Source organism: Caretta caretta, chromosome 13 (assembly GCF_965140235.1).
Source record: "Caretta caretta isolate rCarCar2 chromosome 13, rCarCar1.hap1, whole genome shotgun sequence".
Taxonomy (NCBI): Eukaryota; Metazoa; Chordata; order Testudines; family Cheloniidae; genus Caretta; species Caretta caretta.
The window spans coordinates 4,796,730-4,816,830 of NC_134218.1; the positions used below are offsets into that span (position 1 = coordinate 4,796,730).

Here is a 20,101-nt window from a genome sequence, read left to right on the forward strand (position 1 = left end):
ACACAGGTGAACCTTAGCAGGAAACAGCCTCAACCATGCCCCAGAGCCCCACTGCACCCCGCCCACTTCCTTACCTCTGAGTGAGTCTTGATGATATGGTACTTGACTCCACTTTCTGAGCTAAACTCCTTCTGGCAGAGAAGGCACCGGTACTTCCCAACAGAGTGGTCTCCCTGAAAGGCAAAGAGCAGCCTCCTGTATGCCAAAGCACGTTCAAACTTCAGGTGAGAATACAGCCTCCCTCTCTCCTCACAACCCAGAAGCCCCTTGGAAATCTCTAGGCATTGTCTGCAGAAAATGTCCTGATGTTTGGGCCCATGATGATGGGTCCAGGGCCACTCGAAGGCCACAAATGCCCTCTCAGCATCCAGAGCTCAAAGACTTTGTCTTCAAGGTAAAGGAGCAGATGTATTCCTAAAATACTGCATCCACGGTTATGTGGACACGCCATTGCTCCTGGAGCTGTAGGCCAGGAGTTTACCATGTAATCCGGCCCTTTATCTGTTACAGTGAGGGGGCTCCTTCTCCTCAGAAGGATCCAAAAGGAAGAGAAGTTTCCTTTGATACAAATGGAGGACAAATTTTGGGCATGGGTGCAGATGCATGCACATTCGCGTATCTGACTTGTGTGGGCAATTACTGCAAGAGTGCATACAACCATGGTAAAGCTGCAAACATTATCCTGCTCAATGAGACATTTGTGCATGCAATTACCCACACCACACGTGTGCATCTGTGCACCTGCTTTGCACATGTACCTGAAAACCTGGGCCTACTCCCTGGAACACCCATGAAAAACATCAGGGAACATGATGCATAAGACTCGTTCCCTGGGGAAGCAAAGGAGAGAGGGGAGCTTTCACACAGAAACAGAGGCACATTTTCCTCCATAACGGTGTGGATTTTAATTGCCTGAAAGCCAGGAAATTCAAAGCTATGGTTCCCACGGCAACTGTAATTGTACCTGTGTATCAAGGCATAAAAGTAACCCCTTCTACAATAATACAAAATACCACATATGCACCCCACGGGGAATGAATGATGGTTTCTGTGGAAGCGAAAATGTGAATTTCCGGGTGTTCGCGCATTTAAAATCTCGACTGTAATATTACATTAACAGACTTTTATTTTTTCATTTAATATCGCTAGCTACACCATTTCTTTACTGTCAGCAAATTCAGGGATCATTAAGAACACCTATTGGGAGAGAAACTTCTAATTTATGATCATCGGATCTTTCCTAATTTTGCCTTCATACTCTTGAACAGGCCATTAATTTGCTAGATTTTCATTATTAAGAGTCCTTGTGAAAATGAATGATTTTTTGACTCTGCCTCAGTCCACTGGCACAGAGGAGATAATACGTTCTCCATTGGCCAGGGAATTATATATTAGGCCCTCTGGGCGATGTATGGGCTCTGTGGGAATTTCTTCATAATTGGGTTCATGTTGTAAATGTTATGGCAGACAGGTCTTTCATTTCCTAGCTGTGTCTGCAGACAGGCAGGCCTGGTCAGCCCAGACTCCCACTTAGCACTTAACCCAGAAGTGAGCATGCAAAAATCACAGATCATTGATCCATATTGACCCTAGTGCAATGATTCTGCGTCAATTTGACCCTTCTGAATGAGCCATAAATATATTCTAAACACTCCACTGGGATTGCATGAAAGATGTAATTCAGTCCAGCTCCTTGGGTTTCATAAGAATTACTGCTGGTGTCTGCCAGACACCCCCCCCTCACCCGCCCCACTGATTAGTAGAGAGGATTATTGGAGGTTTAAATCCTGCAGTCTTTTTTCCAGCAAAACTCCCTCTGAAGTCAATGCTACAGTAAGAGCTGAGACCCAGTTCCTCACACTAGTGCTGCCTTGTGTGTTTTGAGTTCTATAGCAGCCATGGGGCATAGTATCCTCCAACTATCCTCCAGAGCTGTCCTGTGGCCTCCAGTCTGTGTGTGGGAGCCACACGTCCCCTGCCCTGCCGGTCCCACATTCAGCTACCAAACTACATCTCCACACAGTGGTAGAGGACACCTGCAGGCTGATTGCACAGGAATTCCCCATGCTTTCCCCATGCCAGGGAACTGCACTGAGTCTGTGTCCTTCCCTGCACAAGTTGGAGACCAGGGGTGGCTCCTGACTCAGGACTACATGATTTGATCTGTACCCAGGATGCTAGAGGCAAGCCTGTAGATTGCAGAATAAGGCACAAGAATTTGTGCATTTAGAAAAATACATGGGCAGTTGCTTGGTTGATTTGTGAGGGTGGTTACCACAGCTGTGCACTGAAATGACCAGCTAAGGATGTAAGAGATCATTTGTGCATTTGTTGCCTGTGCACTGCCATGGTAATTCAACCTACAATTAAGGGTGCAACTGCAGACATATTTTTTGCAAATGCAGGCCTGCATGGTTTGGAGCAGTTTGTTGGCTTTGCTGTGAAGGGGCCTCTTTTTCTGGCAAGCAGGGTGATTTTGTAATCGATCCAAACAACAGTTAAAATCTCATGCATATGCTATTTTATTTTGTGAAAACTCTGCTTTTTGTGCAGGATTTCTGCATATGATTTTCTAAATTCTCTCATTAGTGTTCTAGTTAAGGCTAGAGGGGAGAGGGCTGTGTATGTTTTCAATAATCAGCAGGTATGAATTTGGCCCACAGGAACTGAAGAGTTGCCTTCTGGAATCTACTACATTCACTGTGATTTAGAGCTGGAAGGATTTCAGGAGATAAAAAGTTTTACAAGTTCTTTCTCGGTTCCAATTCCATGGTTCTGCACTGAGTCGCCCTTTCTTGCTGTGGGCCAACGTTCCTGGAGTTAATTTAAACTGGAAGCACTATTGCTATATCTATCGGGTGTAATAGCTCTCATGTTTCACTCCAGTGGAGGTCAGATACTTACCTAGATAGATAATGTGACTATGTGGCCATTTTCCTGCCCTTTGTTCTGTTCTTTATATGACACACCGTATTTCTATAGGCTGGGATTTCCAAAGTGGATGAGTGGAGTTAGGCGCCCAAGTCAATAGGAGTTAGGTGTCTAATTCCTTTAGCACCTTCCTCTTTAGCACTGAACGACGGGTTATTTTGTATTTACTGTACTGTGTGTTAAGTGTCAGAAACCTGCTAGACGGTTAGGATGAGAATCACGCTGTCTAAGGAGGGGCCGAAGTGAGGACACCAGAGGCATTTAAGCCCAGTGCTTGACAAACTAGCTGGCATGTTAAGGCGTTTCTCTTTACGCCCTGCTGACCATGAGGGTGGGGTCTGTACCTGCCTGAATAAGGTGGCATGGCGGATGGCATTGAGGATGTGCTGTATCAGGCTCGATACATGGCAGATACACAGCAGGGTTCCCCATCTCCAAGGGTGTGTGGCAGGGCTGTCACCACGGCTGTTCGGCATCAGCACTGCACTGACTGGTTGATGGATAAGCTTGTGAAGGCAGCTGTTGTGGAGCTGAACCCTGTTCTGCTTTGAGTTCTTCAGTAGGCCAAGGACATTGTCTTATTGGCTCAGGTTGGTGAGTCGCTGCAGCTGAGGGCTGGTCTAACTGGGCAAGAAGCAACACGTGCTGGTCTGGTTATTAAGCCAGATAAGTGCCAGGCCACTACCATCAAGCAGCGTCCAACTCCAGATTGCAACCAGCTCAGTATTAACCTGTGCGGCCGGTGTATCGAACTGGTGGCAGCTGTCAAATACTTGGGCAGCCTTGTAGGCCGTGCTGGAAGATGCTCAAAAGATGCGGATATGTTTCCAGCAACCGCTGCTGCCGGCTTTCAGGTCCTTCAGCAGCCTCTGTGGGGGCGTCGTGACATCATGTTTGCTACACAGCCGCTGCTCTACAGAACACAGTGACACCAGCTCCGCTGCAGTGAAGTGAAACGTGGGTGCGGAGGGAAGCTGATGAACACCAGATTGATGTTTTCAATTCTCGTCCGATTTGTCAGCTGCTTCATATTAAGTGGCAGGACAAGATCAGAAAGGTGAACCCAGCAACTGCCTCCATCAGCACTGGCTTGGTTTCGGCAGCTCGCCTGGTATGGGACGTATTATTAAAATGGAAGACCAACCAATTCCAAGGCGTGCACACCAAGGGATGCTGCTATGTGGCCGGTGTTCATATGGGCGTCCAAGGCTTTGGTGGCGTGACAAGATGGCTAGTGATGCACACAAACTGAATATACAACTCGACCGCCTTAAGCCCCTTGCCAGAGATCGAGCAGGGTGGGGCTCAATCTCCAAGGAGGCCACGCCCCTTTGGGACTTGCCATGATGACGATGACGTAGTAGCAGGCTAGGGGAGGGATCGTGATGGCATGAATTCAGTGGCCAGGCAGGAATGCCGGGGGAAAGCGGCAGACCAGACCCTGCGCTGCGGCTGTGAGTACATCCCCGAGGCGGGAGTAGGCTATGCCGGTCCCACACTCTGTCCCAACTCAGCTGGTGAATTTTGGCTCCCCATCCCCAGCACAATTGGATGAAAGGGTAAACGAATCGACTGCTGCCATCTCTGGTCAGTGGGTACGGTCCAGGGGACTTGGAGCTTTTTACTTCCTGTTCCAATCCGGCAGAGGCTGGGAGCCACTGAAAGCGGCCAGCATCACAAGGCGGACTGTGTGAAAGGCGCTGGTGCTCTCCATCCAGCTCACAGATGGCAGGTGACAATACAGGACCTTGCACCCAAGAATGGGTGCAATTCCCCCTGCACTGGCCCTGTACAAGGACTGTGGGCCCGTCCAGGGTACAGGGAGTGCCTGGCCTCCTGCTGGACCACTGCACAGGATGACCTTCACCCAGCCGGCTCTACCTGGCAACCAAGGCCCCTGATTTCAGTCAGCATGAGACGGGCACGCCTCTCCTCACCCCTAGAGGTGGCTCCTTGAGGGCTGTGTTAAAGCGAGTGCGTGGGGCAGCACTGAAATATTTGCATTAGCACAGCCTGCGTGGGAGCTGAGCAGAGGGTTTGGGCTCCCAGTGGCATCAACCTTTCCCAAGGACCCAATGCGATAAATAGTTTTTAAAACACACTCTGAATTACTTTCTATCGGGGGCATCTGGCCCATTTCCCCCTAACGAGCGGGAGGAGAAGGAGAGAGAGGACCGCCTGCCCTAAACAGAAATAGCGGCAGAAAGCCTAGACCCATTTTCAGATGGACTTACCTTGTTGCAGTTAGTCAGGTGGGCTTTCAGGCCAGAAACGCTGGAGTAGATGGCTTCACAGCTCTGGAGAAAGAAATGAAGAGGCAGAGAGGGCTAGCAACTTGCTTCCTGTCTTTCTATATTTCATGGACGGCAGCCCACCGTACCCAGGAGGCTGTCTTCGATTGCCAGCCCTGGATAATCAGCATGAGGTTAATTTTCTGTGGGATGCACAGGGATCAAGCCACACGTTTCCTATTAGTGCTAATGGGAGTCATGTGGCTACGTTCCTCTGCACCAAGGCTGAAAAATTTATCCCTAAATGTCTCTGTGAAAAATGTACCTTTTCTAGCCGTTAGAAGGCCCTGCAGAGCTCCTGGAGTTCTTACAGCAGCAGCGGAAGATCCAGGCAGAAAGGCTAATTACCCAGGCAGTAGCATAATCAGCTGACGTTCTGAGCAACGTCTTTTCAAAGTGCGTGTATATGACATTAATTAGCTAACGCGTCTCACCCTGCTAACATCCTGGTTTTAAAATTCCCATTAGCAGGGCTTTGTTCCAGATTATAAATCAATGGCCCAGTGAGATGGGGGCAGTTCACATCCAGAGGAAGGTCAGGCAAGGCCTGAGTTTCAAAAGAGGTTAGATGCAGAAGTGCACCCACAAAATGCATGCCCCTAATCTACAGGGGAAATTACGGTGGCCATGCATGCGCAATAGGGTATTTTTGCGTGCAAACAGCTAATCTTCGCTCTTTGCACACTCAGTTACTTGAGTTGCACAATCAGTTACTATAGTCACATCTAACAGAGTAAAAATCAGACCCTGACTTGCTTTAATAAGGGACAGACTAGGGAAATGTGGGTCCTGTACAAAAAGAAACTCCCTGGATCAAAACCTGCAGTCTTTATTTAGGCAAAACTCCCCATGACTTCAAAAAGCAGCTCCCATAACCCAGATCCTGCAATCCTTAGGAAGGTCCCTCTGAGCCGCTGGTTTAGCTCAACAAGCAGAGCTCTCCCCTTAGAACAATGAGCCCCAGATTCCCAGTTCTGCTTTCTAGCCTCTTGCTGGTAATTATGTCCATCAGTATTATAATGAGTACCCCAGGAGTGCACAGTGATTGGACATGCTTCAAATAGTCATCAAGGCAACTAACAGGAAAACGAGAACAAAGAAATATCAATGGGCCAAATCCTGAAGTCTTTATTCAGGCCAAGCTCCATTAACTTCCCTGGGAGTGTTACCTAAGTATGGGCTGAATAAAAACCTGAGCAAGCATCTCCGTGTTCAGTTCAGGGGTTTTCCCACTGAGAATTCCCTCCTTCTACTGAAGATTCCAGCTGTGTGTTTTCTTTTGAAAATCACACCCGTGATACGTACAGAGAACCTCCTTACGTTATTGGGGCAGTTGATGTGTCCTTTCTCCTTCACTTCATTTTTCCAGGTTTCCAACAGCCTCGGATTTAACTTCGGAAGCCCCGGCCGGGTGTAATTTAGCTGCCAAACAATGGAACATTATTAGCAGAGCTGCATGCACCAGCCCTGTGGGCCTTTGAATGGGTTTCCCCCCGCCGTGAAGAGGTGAATCAGGGCTGAACAATGAGTTTGGAGGTTTCAGCCAAGGCCTTCATAGCTACGTCACCCTCAGCACGGAACATACAGAATGCAATCCAGCATGAGAGTCGGTCTCCGGTCTGGAGTGGCCAGGGATTGGGAATGAAAGTGAGGCTGGTTAAGGTACATGACAGAGTCGCGTGGGAGAAATTGTCACCACTACAACTGGTGCCAGCCAGTGCTATCTGAAGCAGCTGTTTTCTGAAGACAGAAACTTAGCTGCCCTGGAGTCGGATCTCCCATTGACTTCAGTGGGGGCAGTACTGGGCCCAACATTTCCACTGCTTTGTGCTAAAGATGCCCCTATAGCAATTGCTGCACTTCCTAACCAATTAACAAACAACACTCTATTGTTGGCAGAGGGTGTGATGTCTAACTTTCAACAGCCTATATGGCTTCCATCCACGGATTAACAGGACTATTCCATTAAACAATGAAAGACTCTGTCTCTGTCCGCTCTCTTTTTTGGCTTGGGCTCTCATTCCAAGTGCTTTTAATTACAGCTTTGTTAGTAACTTTGGGGCTTCGTGTAAGGGACCAAACCTTCAAATGGACCTCACTGTGGACTCCATTTCTGTATGCGCAGCACTGCACACACACAATCACGTCCATGGGCAATTTCTGTGCTGTACTCTTGCACGTGCATCTGGTGGCTTACGTTTTCAGGAAAATGTACACACAACTGCATGCTTACTTTGCATGCTGTGTTGTGGTAACTGCATGCATAAATGGATAAACGCATAGTCTAACTGGCTAGCTGCATATGGAGCTACTGCTGTTGCATTTATGCATGCATTTTTGTGTGTGGAACTGCAGACAGTTTTCTGAAAATTTAGACTGATGGATTTTGTATGTGTAAATTCTACCATCTGTGCTCACAAGTGATAATGCATAAACTAACTGTGCTTGCAAAAGAACAGGACTTGTTTTGAAAGTGTTCCCCAAAGGAATTCAAGATCACATTTTCCAATAGAATTGGGAGTTGACAGTCTACATTTCTTTCCCATCTGTGACTTTTCTGAACATGCTGAATTTGCCTTCTTGCCTTCTTCTACCTGGGATGGGGCGACATGCTCCCCTTCCGGCAATCTGCTCTGAAACATGGCACTCGCTGAGAAAGGGGATGCCAGTGTCCCACCAAGGTCAGATGACTTTAATGACCCAAGAGGTCTGTCCTCAAACACGGGGCTTTCATTGCCAATCAAATGTAACTGAAAAATGAAAGAGCCACATCTCAGAACAGACCACTGAGCAACCTCCACGCGCTCAGCTCTGTTCAGGAGAAACATGGTGCTTTTGAAAAGGCCATAACTGGCAGCCAGATGGAGCCAACAAAGATTCCTGACAGGAATCTTTGCTTGGAGCTGTGTGGGGATGCCAGACCTGAGTGGGGAGGAGCACACAAAGCAATGCCCACTGCCCTTGAAATCCTTTCAGTCATTGGTGCCTACAGCTGGGCAGCAAAGGGTCCCACCCCCTTAATTAAAACTTAAAAAAAAAAAAATCAATAAATAACACAAACGTACACTAATAGCAACTGGATATGGAGCCAGCAACTGCCCATCCCCACAGCCTCACAAGGGGCGCCGAGATTCCAGCATCTCTCGTCACTCCAGCTTCCCAGCTCCAGAGAGAAATCAGTGTCACAATAACTAGCTAAGCCCATGTCTCCCCAGAGCACTGTGGTTCTAGAGACGTCAGCATCATCTTTATGTCTGTATTAAGAAGGAGCCTCAGGCATGGAATATTTTTATTTTTTCCATTTATTTTCTCAAACGGCCTGTAAATAAAAATCTTCATGGCCAAATCATTAAACAGCTACAACTGTATTTGGCTAAGGCCCATCATCATTTCAGGAGAATAACAGGGGGTGGGAGGATGGAGTGGGGTGAGAAGGCGTTTTGACTGACAGTTGTATTTAATTAGCTTTCATATTTCAATCCTCTCCCTCTAGACAGCTCTCCTTCCCTAAAATACCCCATAGCAAATCAAAACCACACTTACTGCCCAAGCTAGAGCCAGCAAACTGCAAATCAAGCTGGCTTTATGAGTCAGAGAGGTTCTTAGCATAAGACACTGTTCTCTGATCACATGCTGTCTCTCTAGAGCAAAAACTCTGGAAGGAAGAGGAGACAGTTACTTGGCAATTCACCTTTGGAGATGTAGGTTCAAAGCTAGTTTGGGTTACAAGCGTAATGAGTTTGTGAGTCTCAGCCTAGATCTTCAATTAATAGGCTTTTGTGCAGAGCACAGAACCCTGTTTTTTGAGATGGGCTGGAACCAGCATCCTGTGTCCTAAACTCATTCCTGCCTCCACCTTGGGTTTGTTGGAAAATCAAACCCAGATTTAATTTTGCTCTCTTGCTTTATAATAGGCCAAGACAAATGTCCATATCTAACCCGGCCTGATTTTGGAGGTGTTGGAAATCTAGATCCCGGTCTGGATTTCACAGCTTGAGCCCAGGTCTAAACTCATCATAGTTCTTCGTTCAGCCAAAGGCCAGAACTGGAACTTGGCTGCTGCCTATTAGTGGATGCACGGAGGGGTCTTGAGGCGTGTTTCCTCCTTTACACCAGCAGCTTTGCTAGCGAATTTCAGCCTCAATCGGTGTGAGAACGTCACTCACCGTCCTCCAAAGAGATGCCAGTGGGACAATGGTGCGGATAGATGCTCACAAGAGGTTAGGGCAAGACCAACCAACTCATTACACATGTGACCTCAGCTAGGATTTGAGCCTCCAGTTCCAGGAGTGAACAGGGCTTATTCACCGAACGCTAGGCCTAGGGTTGCCAACCCTCCAGGATTGCCTGGGAGTCTCCAGGAATTAAAGATGAATCGTTAATTAACGATTATGTCATGGGATGAAACCTCCAGGAATACGTCCAACCAAAATTAGCACCCCTTGGTAGGCCACCCACCCCTGCCTGAAAGCCACAATCTTTATAATAACTAATCAATCAAGACATTGATGCAGCCAGAGAGCGCTCACCAGAACAGGCCATAGCACTCAGCCATTTCTTTGCAGGCGCAAAGAACTAGCAAAACCACAAAAGCAAATCACAGTTTAGTTCCCAAAAGGCCACAACAGAGACCCGAGAAAAACAGGGCTAGGATGGCAGAGTCCCTGCCTGAGATAAGGCACATTAAATCTAGGACAGGGGAGTCGCTCTGGGCTTCCTGCACAGAGAATTGCTTCTCCAAATAAAACCGGTCCACAGAGGGAGGGCACCAAACCATGAAACAGATCTTCTGTCACCTTGCCTCTTTAGAAGTGTGTCCTTGTGCTCCAGAGAGGTAGCACTGTGCGATTTCTTTCCTCCAAAGCGTTGAGGTACGTGCACACATCACTCCAGAGCCTGGAGCTGGAGCGAATGAAGTCTGAGATCTGAGTGATGCCCCATCCTGGAAATGTTAGATTCATTAAGTCCCAGTAATGTCAGAGGAGGTTCAAGGAGAAATATGTACAGTGTCTTCCTTGGCTTTTCCCAGAACGTGCCCTCAAAGCGTGACATATCCAGCAGCCACCTAGCATGGAACACGTCATCCGTTTCAGTTTAACCAGAGTCATATAAAGATTGTGGTCAAGAAAACAAGGCTCCAGTCGATATTTAGAAACATGGGTTTGCTTAGCACAGAGAGGAACATGTTGTTAAAGTGCATTAATTTTGGAGGAATCGTTTTTCTCTAGTGCCATAGAGCCTGGGTTATGAGGAGCTTGTTAAATTGTCTCAGAGCCATTATAACAACCCCCATCTTCAGGATCTGAATTTAGGGTCTCAGCTCTATAGCAGCCCACCACTACTTGAGCTACAGGAGAACTTCAATCAGCTGGTAGTTGTAGAAGTTTGTTATCTTCTGTGGGGGAGTCCAGTCACTAGAAGGGAATGTGGCACACACTGAGCAAGCCGTAGACCTGGGTTATGAATGTAAAGTGAGGTACATCCATTTAAGAAACTTTCCACTGGGGCTTGCAGCTAACAAATTGTCAGCTGGGGGAATTGACAGAACTGAATTGTTCCTCTAAGGGATAAAGAGGCTGCAGTGAGTTATTTTGCAATTGTGACGTACCAAACTACTCCCAGGATTTAAACTTTGTTCCCAGGACTATCAACGCTGCCCTGAAAGGGGTAGAGATGGGAGGTGTTCCCTTTTTCATGGGCATTTTTCCTCCAAATGCTGTGAAAGTGGTGGCTAATAGACTGGGAATTCTGAGAGGCCGAGGACTGAGGGGTCACTTTCTAAAGTAGATGGCAAGTATCTGGTGCTGGCCTTTAGGAAAGAGCATAAGGCCTTAGGCACCGAAAATTGGGGGGCACCTAATTCCCTTATAACCCTTGAAAATGGCAGCCTTGTCTACACTAGAGAGGATTTACTGTTGTAGCTACAGCAACCCTTCCCCAGTGGAGATGCAGTTTATCCCCCAGGACAGCTCAGACCACTTTCCCAAACAAAATAAGCTACATGAGCAAAAGGACTTTTTTTTTGCTGGTATGAATGTGCCTACCCTAGGGCTTTTTCCAGCACAGCTATGTCAGTTAGGGGAGGGATTTCTTCACCCTCCTGACTGACTTAGCAATGCCAGCAAAACTTTTAAGTTTAGACCAGGGCTGAGAGAAGCGAGCCAGTTTGGTGGGGGAAAAGGCAATTCTGAAAGAAAGAAGGAAAAAAAAAAGAAAAGAAAAGAAAAGCAAGCAAAGCAATGCAGAGCCTAGCAGTGTATTTTAAAGTCAGCAAAACTCCTATCAGCAGCTCAGCGAAGACCCTCCTGCCTCTTTCGTGGCTGTTTATTTTGCCAGTGAATAGGGCGTATGATGAATTTACTTTTTGAAAAGATGAGTTGTCAAGGCAACGAGGCCCTGTTTGCAACACACTCAAGGCTTTCTGAGAAAAAATTCATCTTTGTGATATCGACCCTACCTAAAAGTCAAGTCCATAACAATCCCCTGGATACGTCAGCTTGCAGTCAGACTTCTTGAGATCAAGGACCCTTCTCTGGAGCTCGGAATCTGCAGTAAGGCCCTTTAACCATATTTTTTAGACAAAGTATTAACTAGAAGTGACTTTCCCACAAGAGGCTGACATCAGTGTTTTGGGCTAAGAACATGGGGGAAGATGTAACTCCTCTTTATGGGGAATACTCAGCATTCACGCATTCCTGGGAATGACCTCTCTTTTAGAGATCATAGCACTCAGAGACTGAAATTCAGAACAATCCGAAAAGGATTTCACAGAGCTGCAGCCTGGTAAAAGGCCCAGGGCCCTGTATATAAAATAAAACACACTCCCCCACCCCAAAATACAAAACAAAAAAACACCAAAGAGGGAGTGGGACTCTGGCAGGAATACGGTGGAGCGGGGCCCAATGGAACACCTTCAGAATTCAAACCCAGATCTGAATTTGACAGCTGGTCCCCGGACACAATGATGAACCCCCTCAAGGCTCCTGATCCCCAAAGTCTGGGAAAGCCTCAATCCAGATTCAAACCCATTTCTTGTGGAACAGGGGTCTGATCATGCTAGCGGCTGAGCACCGTCTATGTGGCACTAAGAGCCATCACTTTCCACTGACGTCTAAGGGAGCTGAGGATACTCAGCGTTTTACAGGAGGAGGTTCTAACTATCACTTTAAATGTACCAATAAATGCCCTTTCCCCTTTGAGGCTTGTTGAAAAATTAGTTTGGTTTCTTAACAAAGGGCTGTGGCTCGTGTCCCTGGTTACAATCAGACAAGGGAAAATATTAATAAAATCTAAACAAATGAAAATGTCTTAAAAAAAAAAGGAACATTATTTCTAGGGGAAGTTCCTCCCATTCTTAATATTTATTTGTATAGAACCTAGCACACTGAAGTCTTGGTCCATGACTAGGACTCCGAGGTTCTATGGCAACACAAATCATCATCATCATCACGAGTCAAAGCAAAGCAATACAAGGAGAGCAGGGAAACTCAGCTGGGTAGCAGAGACAAGTGATTGCTAACAAGCTCCTTACAGAACGTGAAAGCCCATATGTGAGCAAGTGATTCACAGTGAGCTGAATGGCTCTTTCGCCAGCTAATTCAAGCAATGGTCAGAAATGGAGCTGGCAAAAAAAATCCATTTTTAATTTCAGCAAAAAAAAAAAAAAAAAAAAAATCAGTTTTTCATTGAAAATATTTGAAACAAAACAGAACGTTTGTTTCAAAAATTTTTTCTTTGGTTGAAAAATGCTTTCCCAAAGCACTTTGATGTTGGCAAAACGGAATTTTTCAATAACAAAAGATTTCAACCCGCTCTAGCAATCAGGCTTCCGGCACAGCTCAGCTCTAAAACAGACTGTGAAAACAAAAGGCATCATGGTGCATTGTTCATTGCCTCTCAGTGATGCCCGGATGTCACCTGCTCAGGGAGCGAGAAGGAAGATGTTTTTTCTAACTGCCCACTCTGCCCATGCAGGCTGGGATCTGAGAGTCAGGCTGGGTTCTTTGGGGCTTATGCATCGCAAATGAGGATACATTCTGCAGTCAGAACTTACTGAACAATTCTGTTGAAAACACGAGAGCCAGAATGGATTAGAACAGACAGGCAGAGTCTACTGAAATGACACTGGATTCAGGAAGCTTGGCTGTTATTGCGAGCTGTGTCACTCATATTCCTCAATCGGTCACTTCACCGCTCTCTGTGTCTGTTTCTCCCCGTCTTTTGTCCGTCTTTTCTGTTTAGACGATAAGGACTTTGGGACAGGGAGTGTCTCACTATATGTATGTACAGTGAAGAGCGCGGTGGGGCCTCGAGGCTACTGTAATCAAAAGCATAATGACCAGAATCCCACTCACTCTGCCGTGACTGTATCAGCTCTGCAATGCTGAGCAGGAAGAAAACCTTACGAGTCACTATTGTTAGCGGGATGACAAGAGGGAACCATTTTCAGAGTCACTTTTCGGAGCAGAAGCCCACTTTCGGGGAATTCACAGATGCAGAGGGCTAGCACAGGCCTAAACAACTCCCACCTAAGCCCTCAAAACAGGGCTGGAATGGCACATATGCCTCTGCACAGGGATGATTTAAGAGCGTTTGATAAAACTTGCAAGCACATCAAGCAAGCTAGGAAGGCCAGAGTCGAACTGCAAGGACACCTGCCTTGCTTAGTTCTTTACTCAGGAAGCAGGTTCACCGCTGGCAGAAGGGCTTGCAGACTGGCTGTGCTGACTACCCCTCAGACTGCTGAGCCATCAAACCGAAAGACTGAAGAGCTCCTTTTCTTCTCTTTGTTCTTAAATGAGCTTTACAATTTGATTCGAGTAACTGCCTGCTGCGGCTCAGGATGAGGAAAATGTCTCTCCCGGGGAGGGTCATCTGGGAGCTTTTGCAGGTATTGCATCCCCAGGGATCTGGGACAGGATGTTCGATTTAATTGCATGTGACTTTTAATTTTGTGGAGTACCGCAAAGCAGCCTGGGAACTCCAGTGCACTGTCAAGATCCTGCAGCACTGGGATAAATTCTTGTCATCGGTGAGAGGGTTCTGTGCTTCAGCCCTGAGAGATGAAAATGGCCAGGTTTTTCATGCAAACTGCAAGAGGCGTTGAGCTAGCTCAGAGCTGGGTATATATAATCCTTTCGGTCTTCAAGGACTCTGGGAAAGAAGCTTCTCCCAGTGGCCAAGGGAAGAGAACTGGAAGGAAGTGGATCGTATCTGAGACTTTCATGCCCTTTGGCAGCACAACGAGGAGGAGGATGGAACTGCAAGACCTGATCCCCAATCACCATGTCCTTCTTAGAGTACCTTTACACACCCTGTAAGAACCGGGCTTGTGGACTCGGTGCTTCCAAGCCCGTGCTTGAGCGTCCGCCCTGCATCGTAAACCTGGGCTCACAATGGCTGGACCTGGACCTCGCTGCCGTGCCAACACGTCCGTATTGCACTGCGTAGACCATCTGACTGCGGCTTGAGTTGCTTCCACACTGCAAAATGACAGGGCTTGGACCCGAGTCACAGCAGGACTTGGGCTCTGACCCACCCCCCTGGCAGAGTCCTAGGGTCTGGGTCCTGAGTACTTGCTGATCCAAGTCAGACTGAAGTGTGTGGGGATGGAAAAGGGCCTTGAGCTCAAATCTGAGTCAGAGCCCGGTCTTAACATGCTGTGTAGACCCACCCTGAATCGCCAGCTCCCTCCAGGCCCACTCCCTCTCAGCCAAGCATGGAGATGCATCCTGCCTTGGATTGGAGCTGGTGAGGGTGAGACGAGGCTCAGCAAGTGTGCATCTGCGTAGAGCAATGGCTCCCCAGATGCCCACACACGAGCACTATTATTTCATTTAAGAAGGGAGAAATGATCCACCCCAGCTGTCAACTGGTTCCCTGGCATGTAGAGGTGTGTGGCACCCCAGTGTCTCCATTCACACCTAGCGTAATGGCAGGAAAAAACAGGAGTTCTTACTCGCTTAGTTTCAGGTACCAGGTCGTCCTTCATCCTTCGTTTGGTCCAGTCCTTGGCCAGTTCATCCTCAGCTATCTCCTGCAGGTGGAAGACCGCTACTTGGGCTGATGTGCGCCGGATTCTACCACTAGGAGTCCTTTCAAAATCTTCTACTGGGGTGGCCTCTGGCTTCACCTCTGGCTCTTCGGGAGGCTGAAATATGGAAAGGGTTAGGAAAGAGAAAGGCTAACAGCTGTGAGAGGAAAGACCTATGAGAAAAGGAAAGTCTTCTTATCACTGGTGAGGGAACTTCAGATCTTGCTTTTGGAAGCTTTCAGGGCCTGCATATTTGCACACCAGCTTTTGCACACACCGTTACTTGCACGGCAGGCTGCAAATAAACTGTCACACACAGGTAAGTTTTGGGCTTGCAAAACGCTAAGAGCCCTTTCCCAGGCCTTCTCAGCAAACATGCAAAGTTAGAGGCTGGAGGCTGCAAATCTGGCCCTCCAACTGGAGTGAAGCTCCCTTCTTAACAGAGCTAGAAGGCTAACTTCTTTTGTGAGATGGTCTTTTAACCCTAGCCATGTTCCCACGTATATTAATGTCTCAGTCTGAGCAAGTTACAGCAGTGAGTGACTGTTCCATCAGTAGATTTCAACAAAACGTATGAAACGCTGACTATGGGATGGGCTGGCCACCGCGAGCACAATCCTGCCCGGGACCCTAGCTAACCCACGCCGCTGCAGTCACACGTCTACTTTTCGCACACTAGCTTGCTCACCGATAGCACGTGTATGGTAAGCTAAGATGGAAGTTACACTTCAAGGATAGATGTATCCCTCAGAAGTCAGTTCTACCAGCCTTACTCACACTGAGCAGCAGTCACTCACAAGAATAGCCTCCAGTGGGGACTCTCTTTGGGTTTGTGATGGGATTGGTTAATGCCCTATCAGAGGATAGTTTCACGTTCAAATTACATGCCCGGCTGAACATTTAAATGGGCAGTGAGACGTGTAAACAACAGAGAACTGAGGCTTCATTTGACCCTGGTTGTTCCACTCAGGAATTTTTCTCATCTGTCTCAAAACTCCAAGATAGTGTTTAAAGAAGTCAGGGACAGTTTGGTCCCATTGTAATGAGAGTTTCCTGCTGCCCTATGAACATAACGGGGGCTGTGGGGGTTTGCTGCACCTACTGCACTATCTGCTTAAGTGAACAGAGACACAAGCTTTAACATTCAGCCTTGCTCTTGAGACTCACCAAAGAAGTGTGCTCCGACCGCACGTGGTAGTCATGTCCCGCCTTGGATTTATACTTCTTCCTGCAATGTGGGCAGGTGAATATGGGCTTCTCCACTTCAGAGGGATGCTTCCCACACCATTTCTGGTGGTACTGGTATCCCATCAGACTGGAGAAGTTGGCTGTGCAGCCCTATGGAGATGGGAACAAGAGAGGGTTAGATGGTGCATTCACTGCTCATGCATGCAAACAGGTTGAAAGGATCATAGCACCATCACTCCAACATTTCAAGGAGGAACACATCAATACCATCTACCACGCTGTTCTGCACCTCCACGGCATGGACCCTGGACTTCCCCATGTAACTCCTGTGAGAGCTGCGAACTACAGGGCAGCTGCACCATCCCCGCAACCTCTCTCTAACTAGTCTGGGAGGTTTCTTATCACGTCCTTCATTTTGTGCAAGGATGTTGTGCCCCAAACCCATTCTGCTTGTTGCCCTGGGAATGGAGCAGACGTTCCTCACTTTCTGGGGAATCTGTCCTAGTTTACGTCCCTAAGATCTCCGCTCTGCCAGCTGGCGTGCTCCACCTCCCATACAATTTCGTACCATCCACCAAACCTGCCCAAGGAACAATTCTGAGACTTGGGTTCAGAGCAACCCGAGCTCTCCACTTGTTTAGAGCACGCACAATTAAATGGAAAGCAGCCAATGGCACCTGCCCCTGGCCTGCCCAGTGGACACCTTCATTCCAAAACATCCTCAAAAAATTACATTTAACCTCCGACAAGGAGAAATAGAGAGAGGAGACCAGTTTGGGCTGGACTTGTGCCACCTGCAGCACTTCAGACCCAGGTGCGAGGATTCTCAGAAACGCGTATGACAGACAGGGTGTAAAGTGTACATCTTGGGGTGGAAAGAACTGCTGCTCGTGGGATCAACCTGGCAAACCATTCACAGCCAATTATTTTGCCCCTTTATCTGTTCCCAACGTGCCTGCAAATAGCTCACGGTACATGTTACTTGCAGCTATTCACTGAAGAACTTCAGTGAATAATTCTTGCCCTGGAGCTTGCTTGTGAACAGTTCGTTGGTTGCAAGTATTCAAAATTCCCACTGGATGGGTTAGATCCGATTGGACATGCTGGCCCACATGTGTTATGTTTCTGTTCCCTGGCTGGAGGAGACTCAGCTTTCTGGGGCAGATACTTGGGTTTACCACTTGGGAATTCCCCTTCCGTGAATATTCCTCAACCTCCCTGTTTCCTTGACCATTCCTGCCAGGAACTGACACAGAGCGTACACACCCCGGGGAGAACTGAGCTGCGGGGAATTCATTTTAAAACGCCCACAAACAAAGTGTCGTTGTGCTACGTCTCTGTCCGCCTCCGTATCTGGGCTCTTAATTCCTTTCATCCTTTTGCAGAACGATAAATAGGAATTGTTCTTGTACCTCGTTGGGGCATTTCAGTTTCCCCATCTGCTTTAGCACTTTCCTCAGCCTTTCCCGCTCTTCCTGTTCACCAACTCCAGCGGTTTCCAAGGGACCAGGCTGGAAACAAGGAAGTAACAGAAGCAACAGAGTCAGCCATTCACTCGTGTCCTCTGTACCCTGAGTGCTGTCGCAAACTTCACCCTCGCAAGGAATTACTCTCTCTCAACTCTTAGAGGAGAGTCTCGGGTTAAAAATCATGGGCTGGATTTTCCAGAGCTTCACTGCCCTTGAAACCGCTTGCTTAATTTGCCCAAACAGTTAGCATGTGTTCACATGCAAACAGCTAATTTGAAAATCCATATGCAATTCATAAGTGAAAAAATCTGCTTTTACAATAGACCACCGGAGCCTGATTCATAACAAAAAGGCAAGATGGAATTGGTAAATTCAGGACATACAGAAAATACGGGTATGCCTTGCCCTGGTCTCCCAGAAATATACAGGACTAGATTTTTAAGAGCGGCCTCAAAAAGTTTGTGCCTGCCAGCTTTTATGAGCTCAGATACGTTCTTGTGCAAACCACACATTTGCACATCCTAGGTAGACTTTTTTTCATGCCCATTGGGAGGTTAAATGCCCAATTATGTGATTTCTGTAAGTAACTACCCATTTTCCATGGTTTTGCAAGCCCAATTTTGGAGGCAGAGTTTAGGCACTTTGAAAATTTGGCTCCTCGATGTTAGTCTTTTCTGGTCATGCTATGACGTGCGGAGTCCAGTGGGTATCCATGCTGTATATGTGGATATACACTGTGTGTTAAGGACGGACAGTGCTCAGGACAGGGAAAGCAGGGCATGTTGCAGATCTGGACTGAGGTACATGTTGGGAGCTGTGTGTGGGATGGTGGAAAGCTGGTGCTTCCAGTCCTTTGTTTGCATAAGCAACAAATTCACCATTTAAAAAAAAAAGAATTGTTTGTTTATTCTTCTTCGCCTGTATCTCCTGGAGAGAGAGAGAGAGAATGAAAGCTGGAGATCAGTGCCTGCTCCAGGAGCCCTTACCTTGTTGACATGCTCAGCCATGGTGTGATAGTTGAGCCCAGCTTTGGACTTAAACTGCTTTTTGCAGTGTTGACATTTCAAGGCATCCTGCAGCTGAACAGATTAAAGGAGAGTCACCACACCGGCCATTTCATTTTTGATTTCCCAAAGCGTGCATTCTGCCTCAACCCAACAGGGAACACTTGATGTAGGCCCCATAAGATGATACTGAAGGCTACTGAATGGTGCTGGACCTGAACCAGAACTTTAGATCAGAACCTCCAGCCCTGAGACCCAGTCTGAGCTGGCAGCTTGATCCTCTCTCTCCAATGCACCACCAAATATGGATTTCTAACCCTCATGCCCCAAACTTTGGAGAAGTTTGATTTCAGGCCTGGATTTTCAACCCCCCCAGGCTTGGGTGCACTTGGACCTGGGGTCTCAGTTCAGCTCATTAGAGGGATACAGAATGTAGATCTACTGGTCTCATAGAGACTGCACTCTGCAGACATCTGTAATCATGATGAGTCCTGGAAGGTGATATACTCCCCTCTGCTACTGGACTATCCAAAACTGAAGAACTATTTGAAAACGTCACCGAGATTTCATCAGCAGAATAGTTTCCTGCTATTCTATTACTCTGCCATATGACCCCTGACTCTACATTCCATGTGGCCTGTTAAAAAATGCAATGAAAATGAACTACTCTGCATTGCAACTTCTAACCTGCTGACGGACAAGCAGAATTTACAAAGCGATTAAGCACATATGGACTTCTACTGAGGGGAATATCAAGATTTATTGACCCCAGAGGCAAATATGCACGGCAGTGAACCAACAGACAATAAGTCTAAATAGCCACCAAAACAAGAAGTCAATGCATGTCATTGTTCCAGTCGTTCAAACAGCTAGCCTGATGGTCCATCTAACTGTATAAAGTGTAGGGGGATTACCCAGTAGCAAAACACCAGCTCCTTATCCTCCTTCTCCCCCTTAAGGAGCTGTGATGGAATTCCATTCCATCACAATTCCATCACAGGAGATTTTCCTGACATCGGAAACCATGAAGAAGCTCAAAGCATGTCTCTTCCAGCAACAGAAGTTAGCCCAATAAAAGATATTGTCCACCCCCTCCACCTTGTCTCTAAAATATCGCGGGACCAACACGGCTCTAACATCACTGCAAATCATAAACCAGGGCTAAATCATGGCCAAATCGGCCAG

The 20,101-nt window shown here is 47.3% G+C and overlaps 1 protein-coding gene across 1 annotated transcript in view; it reads right to left on the minus strand.

The window, feature by feature from the left end:
• The window catches only part of ZNF512B (zinc finger protein 512B), an 81,717-nt gene that overhangs the window by 23,477 nt on the left and 38,139 nt on the right, over positions 1-20,101 (minus strand). The window contains exons 10-16 of the mRNA XM_048819971.2: positions 18,899-18,991; positions 17,856-17,954; positions 16,423-16,593; positions 15,181-15,372; positions 6,543-6,644; positions 5,166-5,228; positions 75-173 (exon numbers count right to left, since the gene is read on the minus strand). Coding sequence (XP_048675928.2) covers positions 75-173; positions 5,166-5,228; positions 6,543-6,644; positions 15,181-15,372; positions 16,423-16,593; positions 17,856-17,954; positions 18,899-18,991 — 819 coding nt within the window. The remainder of the gene's footprint in view (positions 1-74; positions 174-5,165; positions 5,229-6,542; positions 6,645-15,180; positions 15,373-16,422; positions 16,594-17,855; positions 17,955-18,898; positions 18,992-20,101) is intronic.